General features: G+C 39.4%; 1 protein-coding gene across 3 annotated transcripts in view; it reads right to left on the bottom strand.

Annotated features, from left to right (window-relative positions):
* The window catches only part of LOC137992635 (leucine-rich repeat-containing protein 72-like), a 100,895-nt gene that overhangs the window by 38,531 nt on the left and 49,864 nt on the right, over nt 1-12,500 (bottom strand). For 2 of the 3 annotated variants that reach the window (XM_068838081.1, XM_068838082.1), the window contains exon 4: nt 8,347-8,542. In XM_068838081.1, the coding sequence (XP_068694182.1) occupies nt 8,347-8,542 (196 nt within the window). Of the gene's footprint in view, nt 1-8,346; nt 8,543-8,736; nt 8,917-12,500 lie in introns of those variants that run through there. The other variant, XM_068838083.1, reaches the window with a different exon arrangement.

Raw genomic sequence — 12,500 nt, forward strand, 5'->3', positions numbered from 1 at the left:
CAGAAACCTGCTTTCATTGGAAAACAAATCGTTATGGATGCAACCAGGTCACATTGTGAAGAAGGGTCCGGAAAAGAATACTCATACGCCTGCTGGGACAGTTTTCTGGTACTGAACCAGGTTCTCCCCTCATAGTTTTCATAACTTCTTTGAATGATCTGACAGCACATTCAGCTTCACCGTTGGAGGCTGGATGGAGAGGACAAAACAAGATGAATTCCATTCGATTTTAGGAATTTCTTCATTTCCAGTGCCGTAGAAAGATTGGAATTGATCGGTGTGCTCGAAAAAGTAGATTTTTCTGATTGGGCCACGCCCATTGTTCGAGTGCCCATTGTGCCACACCCGATGGAACTGAAAGGATTTATGGGGATTATAAAGTCACCATTAACCAAGTTTTGGAGGTGCCTGAGTATTCCATGCCAACGGCAGAAGAGTTGCTTACTCACCTCAATGGTGGTGAGAAGTTTTCCAACCTGCAGATATAATCTGCATACCAGCAAGTGTTGTTCGACGAGGAATGGTGGCAGTATTTGACCATTAACAGTCATCTGGAATTGTTCCGGTACACCCGCCTACTCTTTGGAGTGTCTGCCAGCCCAGCCATTTTTTCAGCAAACCATGCATCTTAAATGGTTTGAAAAACATAGCTGTGGCAAGGACCACACTTGTGGCTACGCAGGTACCTTATTACATGAAATATTCACAACAGGATATTTCATGATATTAAGAAAATCACGAAATTAAACATGAAGTCAAGTGAAGCTATGATCCTCGCAGTTATGAACTCAAATTTGCCAACTGCATAAAGAAGCCTGAAAAATTCTGGACTTCAACGGGGTTTGAACCCGTGATCTCTAACCAACTGAGCTATGGAGCCACTGACGTTTGGGAGCTGGTCATTTGTGGGTTCTAATGTTCCATGAGGAATGAATCAACCATGAAATGATATATGAAATGGATCATATATGAACTGCGGATATGAAATCAAGTGAAGCTATGATCCTCGCAGTTATGAATGCAATTTTTGCAATTGTGTAAAGAAGCCTGAAAATTTCTGCACTTCAACAGGGTTTGAACCCGTGACCTCGCCATACCAGTGCAACGCTCTAACCAACTGAGCTATGAAGCCACTGACGTTGGGAGCTGGTCATTTGTGGGTTCTAATGTTCCCATCAGGAATGAATCAACGATGAAATGATACATGAAATGGATCATATATGAATTGCAAGGATCATAGCTTCACTTGATTTCATATCCGCAGTTCATATATGATCCATTTCATATATCCTTTCATCGTTTAAACAAGAAGTGTTGGGAACATAACATGACACGAAAATTAAGTGACTTACATTATGTCAACAACCAAGAAAGAACGAGTTTATTTCCACTGAAACGTTTACAAAATCACATTTTTGACTGTTCTGAGGAAATGTCTTGGTCATCCTCATCACTACTGCTTTTTCTGCCCTCTCCAGGTGGCACTCCTTTTATACAGTCTTCAAACTGTCCATTAACCCATTGACTCCAAGGGGTTACCAATTGACAAGTAAAATCGTCTGGCATTAGACAGAGTAAAAGGTCTTGCCGGTTTAGAGCACTTTGGACGTCAAAGGGTTTATGGGGACATTTTTCAGTGAGTGATTAACTGGCTCCCTGTAATAATGTTCCCCTCGGTGCTTAAATCTCTCAATAGTTTCCATGTTCTGTGAAGATGTTTCCATTAGAACTGTCACCTCTACTGGAATTTCCGAACCCCCTTGTTTATGAATGTCAACCTTAACCTATCGCTTTTTGAAAACAATAGACTTCTTTAGCTTCATGGTCAAGTGGGTAAACATAACATTCAAGATGGCGGCTGTAAGTGAGTGTTCTTATACAGCATGGATGAGATCGCTACGAAATCTTGCAAATGTGTCGGCGATCACAATCGCAAATCATCCCATAGGTTGTGGAAAAAAGGAAATTGGTCAGAAGGGTTATGAAGTCTTCACAGAAAATTATGTTTACAATGTTTTCGTGAAAAAGGCACCTGACGAGGAAGGCCGCCAATTCAATTCATCTTAATTCAATTTATCTATTTAATCAAAAACAGATACAAAAATGTACAGTCTGTCTCCGCCCACAAACAGCAGGCTAATCGCATACGTATTGCCTATGCATACTTGCGTCCAGAAACATCAGAGGGAGCTAAAGGAGCCCGGTAGCAAACTATTCTGCAGCCGTCAGATGAGACCAGAGCTAGATCCTTGCCAGTACATGATTTTCCCGAGGCATCAGTGTACATTACCCCATCTGCGTTTAGGTTTATCCACAAAGAGACAGAAGCGGTGGAAGAAGAGGTTACCAAAACTGATAACAGTATTGTGGTTGTTGAACCTAAAGCTTACATGCCCACTCATGCATCAACTTGGGTGTCCAACAGCATGCGTCTTAGGTGGGAAAGGCCAGGTATCCATGAAACCGAAGAGTATGTTGCATAGATATAGGAAATACTTGGAGGAACTTTGTGGCTCTTGTGCTCGAGTGCATGATGGTACATTTTATTACACGGACTCGCAACAGAGATTGATATTCTGTCTGTGACTGAGGCTGACAAATGCCCCTACAGGAAGTATGAACAGTTGCACTTGCATTCTTTAGGGTACCAGGTTAAAATAGCATGGGAACGTTAGCAAGAAAACCAGGACATTGAAAGCTCTAAGAGGGGAATGTTGCTAATTGCCTCCTAGATTGTATCAGTAAGGCAGATACGGATATAAACCATGTAACTGGTGAACAGTTGCAGAGAGTACTGAATCCCGTACTTGATCAGTGTGATGAGGTCTTGAGAAGAATCCCCTGCCTCAGACTGCCACCCATGTATCCACCTTTACTAAAGCTGACTGATGCTTGTGGCAGAGTATGTTGAGCACCTTGCCCACATAAAAATGCGCAAGGAGAAGAAGAAGAAAGAGGAGACTGAGGGGGAGGGAATGGAACGGCTGAACCCGGAGTACAATGACATTGACTGGGCTGGACTGTACAAATCCGATAAGCTGTCGTCCTTGAGGGTGGACAAGCTATCCTTGTACTTTTCTCACAAGATCACCTTCAAAGGGAAGAAAGCTGAAAAGGTTGCAATGATCAAAGCACACATTGGCAGCTTGCTGTACAATTCAATGGAGCGTCAACAACCTCGGCAGCTGCCACTAAGAGAGGCAACAAGAAACCTTATCACTTTCCGAGGTCGAAACTGATTCGCAAAGTGATGTAGTACATCGAGTTGTCGGTTCAAGACCGAGTAGCTCAAGTGCAAATCCTCACTGGAGACTGCTTTTTCACCAGAAGCCCGCATGGAAACATCAAAATATGGGCGAAAGCAGGCATGGGTCAAGATTATGTTAGCTGGGAGAAGATAGTTTTTTGATAAATAAAATTTTCCACACCTGTAAATAATTTAGACTAATCTTGACTGGTAGCTTTGGTTGTATATACAAAATAGAAGCGAAATGGAGTACTTTTTTCCTTGCCAAAAAAAACTGTTACCCTCCCCCGCTTGAGAATAAAAAAGGTTTGACCAGGGGTGGATCCAGGATTTTACATGAGTTATTTGCACCAACTAAACTAGGGGGGTTTGAAATTGCTCTCAAAATGCCATTTTCCTGCATTCTGATAGCACCTCAAGCCATTCAGACACATAAGCAGCACCTCCTCCAGAAAGGCATAATTCTGTCTTAACAGTAGCTGCAAACGACTCTATTGCTTACTTTCATGTTATTCTGGTTTGTCTGATAAAACCACCAGACAAACCAGAATAACATGAAAGTAAGCAATAGAGTTATACTGTGTTTGACTATAGAAAGTGACAAAAAGGGTTGACAGTCCTACACGACTCCCTTATACGTGGTCTGGTTTCTGTTGCCTTTTGTCATAATTTTTCTCTCTTGAGTGAATGGACACCTCTTTTAGGCGGTTCCTGTAGGATTCATTTAGCAATGGTTTTTGCCCTATGAGGCTTTACATTTGAATCTCTATACTGCTGTGTGATACTTTTTCTTCCAAGAAAATATTTGGTCTCGATAATAATGTTTTTAGTTTCTTGGTGTTGATTTTCTCAGCAGTAATCTGAATGTGACCTTATGGCCTCACGCTTTTCTATGCTTGACCGCTTTGTTTATCGGCGGTAGAAGCGAGTGATCTTCTGCGCTTAGAATTCGAACTGACACTGACACTGGGAAATCAAATAGCTCAAGATCACCTGGTTTCCACACATTCTCTATGAAATTGAGCTTGTCCTGGTCCGAATACGAGCTGATTTCCATGAAAACCAAGGCAATATCATACTGAGAACAGTCCTCCTTCCGACAAACTGGATCGCCTCGAAGCATGGTTTATGAATCAAAACTGTTCTTGTCTTTCCTTTCCGTAGCAAGTTAACGAATTCAACAAGAACGAAGGGAATTGTGAGGGAGATGCTCCTCTTTATATATGATTGTCAGTAGTTTGCACGGTAGTTTGCGACCTGAATAGCCAATCATAACTGAGTTTCAGTAGTTCGCAAGACAATGCGAGTGATTCTGACCAATTGAAGTGGGTTTTGAGTGATTTGTGAAAAGATCCATGTACATCCAGTCCCCACTCTCTCGGTAGAAACTTTGTCCGGTCGTGCCTTTGAATTTTTTTCGCGTTGTTCTCGGAAGTATCAACAAAGGACGAAACCGCGCGAACGGAGACTCGTCCAATTCGCTCGGGAGGAGGGCTGGGTTTGCTGCACATGTGTGATCGACGGAATAATTTCTCCCTTGTTTTATTTCATAATAAACAATAAAACAAGAAGGATAATTGATTTCGTGAACTGCAATAAAGAGCTGAGAAATAAGGTTTGGAAAAATTTTGAGTGATTTCTGCAAATCACTTGAACTACTCTGGATCCACCCCTGTTGAGCCTCCCCAATTTGTAAAAAATTACTAAGGACCCTCCCCTCCACCCTCCCCCCCCCCCCCTCCCCAAATAAAAAAATGTACTTTCCCTAACTGGAAGGGAGGTATTGCCGCTAGTGTATTATTGCCAATGAAATGTAAATTGTGTATTACTCAAAAACGTGAAATTTAAGTGTCGTGAAATAAACATGAAATTTCACGCAACAAGGCCCCTATAAGGGCGTTTCTGTGGGATGCACAAACAGTTGACACAAATTGTCCAGTTACAGTAAACTACAACTACGGGTAAACTTTGGAAAATGGCGAGAGATTATCAGAAAGATAAATTTGTAATTGAACTAGAAGTTATTAACCCTGTAAGACCCAAGGAGGGCTAACAGACGATTTGACTGTAAGGATAGCTGGGAGTACTTATCTTGAGTTAGTTCGTGCATTTTACTATCTTGCTACCACAAACAAGATTTATTATTGTCATTGTACGCTCAAAACTTTTGCTTGTCATATCGCTTGTCTGATGACAATGTCAATCACAAGCATATAACCTTTAACATGGAACTGTTACATCATTTTGTTTCACACAATAAGTACATCCGGAATAATACACACAGGCGTCTTGTTCTAAGTTTAAATGAGTGAAAAATCACTCGGAATACCATGTTGTGCAGAAATAGGGTGATATAGTCATTTTTTGGAACAATTAAAAAATTGAAAAATAAATTTCGGGCATTTCCAGCGTACCGCTGACTGACGATTTCATCATGTTGGCAACATGCAAGATTTTTGATCAACTATCTTATTCATAACATTTCCAGAAGACTGAATCCAGCATTTTCACTTCTTAGGTGCTATTGCAATTGAGTTTTCACTCACAACATAAGCTTGAGTTTCTACATCGGGAACAACATTTAAAGTTTCTCATTGAACCCCAACACAGCTACCATCGCTTTGGTTGCCCCACCGTTTGAGAACCCGTGATCAAACTCATATCGGGAAAATAACCTCATGCCCGATTTCGTTTTGAATTTGGTCGTTAAAGGCTTTTCGTAATGTTCTTTTCATGTTTTTGATTTCTACACAGGGACGAATGGCATTGGAATTCCCAAACAGTGCTTCCTAATAGCGAGTGTTTACTCAATGGCCAAATGAACACACTGGTTCGATTGATAAATGCTTGGCACAATGGACGCTTGAACACACTGGTTCGATTCAAAAAATGTTTAGCACAATGGCCAATTGAGCACACTTGTTTGATTCACAAAATATTTTGGGACGACTGAACAAACTGGTTCACAAGAAACAAGTCGATTAGAGTGTTTGATCTATGCAATAATGTTTATAGTGGAACACACAAGAACGAAGCAAGATTTAGAAATAACATAGAAAATTCTCCTCCCCTTTAAAGCTTGCCATTCTTAAAGAAAAATCATCTGTCCACTTTATCCCTTTTAAATGTGAAGTTTAATACTGTGTCAATCATTGTGACCGGGAAGGATTCCAAAGTAAACGTTTTCTCTCATCACAAAAAGAGAACTGTGTCAGCATGGCCAAGTGGTTAAACACACTTTCAAAATGCCAGAAAGTTGTGGGTGTTCTAATTGGCGAAAGGGAGTTTGGAAATACTGAAGGGTATAAAATTAGATTCCCCGATCAGAGCTTAATTCAGTATCCGAGAGGTATGCACATTTGTGACTACGATGAAGAAAAAAAAGGAATTCGACTGGTTTTATGACGTGGTATGCCTGTGGCATCCCACATACATGTAATAAGTTATTTTAAACACACATTGCAGGGATATATACTTAAAGCTGAGTGTTTTTTAATTTGTTTAGAGCTGCTTTTTGCTCTGTATTTAAATTTTTGGCATACATGTACATGTGTATCTTTAGAAGATTTTTAACAATGAATCTGATAAGGTTGCATGACGCCTGGACGCCCAATGACTAGATCACAAAAGAAAGAAGAGAATGACAAAACAGTATACCAGTAACTGTTATAGCTCAAACTTGGTGGAAGAAGTTAATAGTTTTTCCTTTGTTCAGGAATGAAACTCGAATTTTTATTGTCAACTGGAAATTAAAAAAATCATCTTTACTCTTTATTGGACATAAAGAAAAAGTTGATTTGTTTGTTTGCTTTGCTCTAAACTGCGAGCAAACAAGTGTGTTTTATTCCTTTTGCCTAACTGTTTTTTGATGTACTTTGACAGTAACAAGAAAATTTTGCCCTTGTGTTATAAACATGTATAAATCGCAATGAGTTGTTGTAAGATTAAGGAGAAATATCATTAGCTTGTGGTTTCAAAAATTTGTTTAAAGCACGCATACAGGTAATTTGTTGGAGATTTTCTTTGAAGTTTGTCCTTTCTTGGTTGGCGTGTTTTGCCGATTCTTGTTCCAAGCCAAGCTGGAGTGTTTCAATGAGAAAAATGAAATGTGAATGATCTCGTTCTCAGAGATAAAGTGGAATAAAAGTACCAGTGTATCAATAAAACTCTTTTTTCACCTTGAACTGACAAAGTGTCCAAACAATCTGTCACATCATAATTTTAGTGTCATTCCTATTCAGTAGCTTTTGATAGTTGACTCTGCTAGCATTCACTTGTTAAGGATTTAATTTTAGTGTCATTACTATTAGCTGGCTTTTCATAGTTGACTCTGAAATGGCATTTTTTGCCTTTCCATTTGCTAGCTAAGGATTTGTTTGTTTTCTTTTACAATTAACCCATGCAATTCAAAAAAAAATTCATTGCCTAACTGGTGAATCCCACACTAAATTTCACTTGAAAAACCGATATCTCACTCACCACTGTGTGATTCATGCAATATCTATTTTTTGCATGAAATTTACCATGGAATTCACTAGTTAGGCCATGAATTTTTCTATAGAAGAAGGCCAAAAAACTGGAAACACCAAAATGCAGAACAATTCCAAAACCCTTTTTTTTTTCACTATCTCTACAGCCAGTATGAATAAATAACCCGGGAGCTCCATTTTTAGGCTTGGCTTAAGCTGCACATGTATATGAAATTAGCCATTATTTCAGGAATAAAAAAAATCATTAATGTCCACGATCGTAATGCTTAGCTAGCATGCCATTTGCAGTGACATATCAGCTCCTGGACTTGCTTAAAATTATTACACATTTGTTGGCTTTACAATCATGGACAAAACTTTTAAGAAAATTACCCCTCCAAGCCCTTTCGGTTGTAAGCAAACAATTTCACCGCCGTCTCAATGTTGTTTTCTGGTGGTCATGAACAGTTTCCTAGAAATCAAAACTTTCCAAATTAACATTGGATAGGGGGACAAGAAATGACTGCTGTGGCATTCACATGGGAACAATAATGAACAAGTGCTTTTTGTCGGTTTTTGTACGGTTTTCTCAACAAGTCTTGTCCACGATTGTATTTTGATAACACTCACTTAGTGTCTTGAGGAACTGCATGGCTTTCAGCTCATGAACAACGTCTGTTAGTTTTAATAGCTGATTTCCATTCAACAATAAAACCTGAAGACAAGTCAAGTGTCGTAAAGAGCCATTGAGTGCTACAATCATGTTATCTTGAAGATACAGCTCCATCAACTGGTAGTTTGAAGCAAGGCAATTCACTTTTCTCAGCTAGGACAAAACCAGATGAAAAACAATATGTACACAGTGATATTACATCAATTTCAAAATTGATTCATTGATCAGAATTTGAGTCAAAACAAAGACTAATCACAGGTCACCCAGGGGAAAAAAGGGCACATGTGGAGCGAGGTTCAAGTCTACAAATTTGTATGAAATTGTGAACGAAAATCGATAAAACTTACCACATGCCTCTTCATAGCTGTCCTTGAAGCTCACACGAAGTTTAAGAAAAATAAGGTCCACTTCACCTGCTATACAAGGAAAATGGAAAGGTAGGAAGCTGACACTAACATCATGGTCCAATCGATCCAAAGTCAGCACGATTTTTTTCACCAAAACCACCAGGCTCTGTGAAACTTGTAAATCCATCCTCCAAATATCCGTGGGATCACAACCTGGTTAGTTTGAAAATGATGGGGCGCCTGGTGACAAGTAGGGTGCTTTCCATTGAGCCAAAATTTCTGGGAATTTCGGGCTGAATTCAAATGGAAAGAACTGCTCCGGTTCAGTCTCACCTCTGGAGGTGGTCCTCTTTGACCGGTCGGTCCAGTCCAACCAAAACATGCCATTCCATTAACAAAAATTATCGTTTCCAGTCACACTTGACTGTGACGTAACGAAAATTTTGGTCGAAATCTAAATGGAACGCGTTGGTCCGGTTGTAAATTGACTTTTAATTAAAAAAGTTTTTCCATTTTCCCTTGGTTAGCTCCACTGGTCTCCCACCTGATGGCCAGGCATATTGAAAAGCACCTGTAACCTCTGTCCCTAGCCAATGACAAGTCATGATTTAATAAGGGGCCCCAAGTTTAATGGTCATTTTCAAACTGACCAGGTTGTGATCCTACATGTACCTTTCAGTTTTGCTTGTATGGAAGGTGCAGCAAATCTTATTTTTGTGAAACTTAGTGTGAGCATTAAGGAAAACTACAGAAAACCATGTGGTAGGTGTTTTCATTCGGAATTTCTTACAAATTTCTAGACTTGAACTGCGCTCCCTCAGTGTCCTGTATTTTCCCATAATTATAAACCCCTACATTGTCACTAATAGAGAGCCTGGATTGCCTATGGACTAATTAAAAGGCCTGTGTCACTTTAAGTCTTATGTGTGAGCTTGATTGGCACCTACACAATTTCCAGTCAACAGAAGTCTGTACAGGACTCCCATGAGATGTGATCACAAATTTCCACTGACTCGTTATTGTTCGATGAAATCTTGTAAATAAAATGACAAAGCACAAGCAATCTTGCCGCAGCTCAAGAGGAAAGCGTAAGGAAAACTTGATGGAGTTGTTTCGGTGAAAAATGAAATTTCCAAGCTTTTTTTTTCAATGGAATTCTTCCATTTGTCATGCTATAGCCTCGAGTGTTCTGCAGTTGTTCAAGCACATTCATGACAAAAAGTGGGAATGAACGTCAGGGATGTCGTTGCAGAACAGTAGGAAAATCTTGCACAGAGACTTGCACATGTGGAACAGCGAGGAAACCGCAAAGAAACAGGGGAGGTGAAAATACATGTTCAACAGTTGTCTTTCAAAGCAATAAATTATTGTGGTTTCCGGCAGGTGAAAAGGACTGTTAAGAGGCAATAATTTAATAGCGGAGCTCCACGCGTGCATGGAGCGCCATAGTTAAGAAAATTAAAAGCTCATTGAGGTTACCTGTTTTTTTTTTTTAAGTTGACTGCTGACCAGGTACTGGTTTTCGATTGGATCACAGACTCAACCCAGTTTAACTCAGTCAATGCTTTTCTATAGGTGTGGTCCACACTGGTGGCTACATAGTTATTCAAGTCAAGCATCGGAGGGATATAAACTTAAAGCTGAGTGTTTATTTTTAATTTGTTTAGAGCTGCTTTTTCACTGTATTGCAATTTTTTTTGGCATAACTTTAGAAGCTCTGCATAATGCCTAAAACAGAAATGAAAGAAGAGAGAACGAAAACGAGAACGAGAACAACAAAACAAAATACCAGTAATTAATACCTTAAAATACCACACAAATTATTTTCTTGGGCACTAAACTGTTTGTTATTTTTACAGATGCGTTATTTCAAGTAATCGAAATGAATTCTCGTAAAATTACGGAGAAATATCACTAGCTTGTGTTTTCAGAAGTTTGTTGAAAGCTTCTACAGATAATTTGCTGAAGCAGATCTTGTTTGATGTATTGGTCTTGTTTGATGTATCTTGGTTGCATTGTCATATTTTGCGGACTCTTGTTCCAAGCCCAAGCGATGCTTTGTGTTTCAATGAAATACCTCAAAATGTGAATGATCTTGTTTTCAGGGATAAAGTGGAATAAAGTACATCAGTAAAACTCTTTTTTGACCCTGAACTGACAAAGTTTCCTGACGGTTTCTAAGTTTAGCGTGATTCCTATTTGCTGGCTATTGACAGTCGACTCTAAAATGGCTATTGCGATTCAAGAAAAATTCATTGCCAAACTGGTGAATACCAAAGTAAACTTTACTTGAAAAACCAATATCGCACTCATCACTTTGTGATTCATGTGAGATTGGTTTTTTGCGTGAAATTTACCATGGACTTCACTTGTTAGGCAATGCATTTTTCTACCGAAGAAGGCGAAGAAAATGATTTCATTAAGCAGTAACCAGAAACACCAAAATGCAGACAATTCGAAAACCTTTTATTTTCACTAACCCTGCAGAAAGTAAGAATAAATAACCAGGAAGCTCCGCTTTTAGGCTTGGCGAGATATATATATATATTACAATTATGTACTCACACTTGCTATTACTGCTTGCGGCAAGGCTGCACCGGGGGATTTCTCCCTGGTGCAAGTGTCAGAGGTTGCAAACTCCAATTGTATGGAAAAAGAAGGGCTAAAGAGGTGCCTCCTGTTCTTAGAAGAAGATGGTCAAGTAATCATGTTGCTGGCAACGGACAGGTATTGAACATTTTCTCGAGGCCTGTTCTCAATCCTGAGGGAGGGGGGGGGAGGATGCCATATATGGGCTATATAGGTATGTGCCGCTGTGAAGGGTATGGTTTTCAAGCAGTTTACTCTAGCATAGGGTATATAAATCAGATCATTTGCATCTAGAATAGGGTATCATTTTTCACAAAACTGACCACTTGGTTGAAGATTTTGTTAAGACTATGGAAACCAGGAATTGCTACTCCAAAATATAAAAAAATGAAATCGGCAAGTTTAAATTTTCACGACTCAGCCTCAACAGCGTTGATAGATGACTATCATAAAACCCTACTGGCTATTATTAACTGTCAAAAATCGAGATTCAGATGGAAATCGGTGGTATCATAATTCTTGTTTAAAATTAATAATTGATAATGTGTATGTACGTGCTTGGCATTGCTGGACAAGTATAAATAAATCCTTTTTAAGAAAGAAGTGATTGTGGTATAAGGTTTTGTTTTGGCTTTGCTTTAGACTGTGCTAGTGAACTCAGTTTCTGGAAAACAGCTACTCTAGGATAGGAGTCATTTGAGGAGTTTACTCTAGTACAGGGTAGCGAAATCCAGCAGAAACTAGCTCTAGTATAGGCTAAGGGTTGCAGGGTCCCAGGGGCACATCCCCACCCAGAAATTCCTTCTTCCGGTCTCCAAAGATCGGAGGCTCTGGTGATGAGAATGCTGCCGCAAGTATACATGAGTGTTTGGAAAATCACCTCCGCCTCCACAAGCACATGTTTTTCAAACAACAAATGTTTGTCTGCTTTGCCTTAAAAGAACCTGCAGAGGTCAACATGCATTCTGCTATTTCAGATATCCTCATACAACTTACAAATATACCCGCCATTCCTGGTAGTTGATCAGTGGTGGTGAGCTTTTATTACATTTTGCAATGGCTCATACCGCGAACTTTTAACAAGCTTACAAATGAAAGTTCTCAATTTTTCAGCAAATGACATAAATGCACTAACAAACTTGGAACAAAACTTTGACAAGAACAATTTTGATGCT

Source organism: Montipora foliosa, chromosome 2 (assembly GCF_036669935.1).
Source record: "Montipora foliosa isolate CH-2021 chromosome 2, ASM3666993v2, whole genome shotgun sequence".
Lineage (NCBI taxonomy): Eukaryota > Metazoa > Cnidaria > Anthozoa > Scleractinia > Acroporidae > Montipora > Montipora foliosa.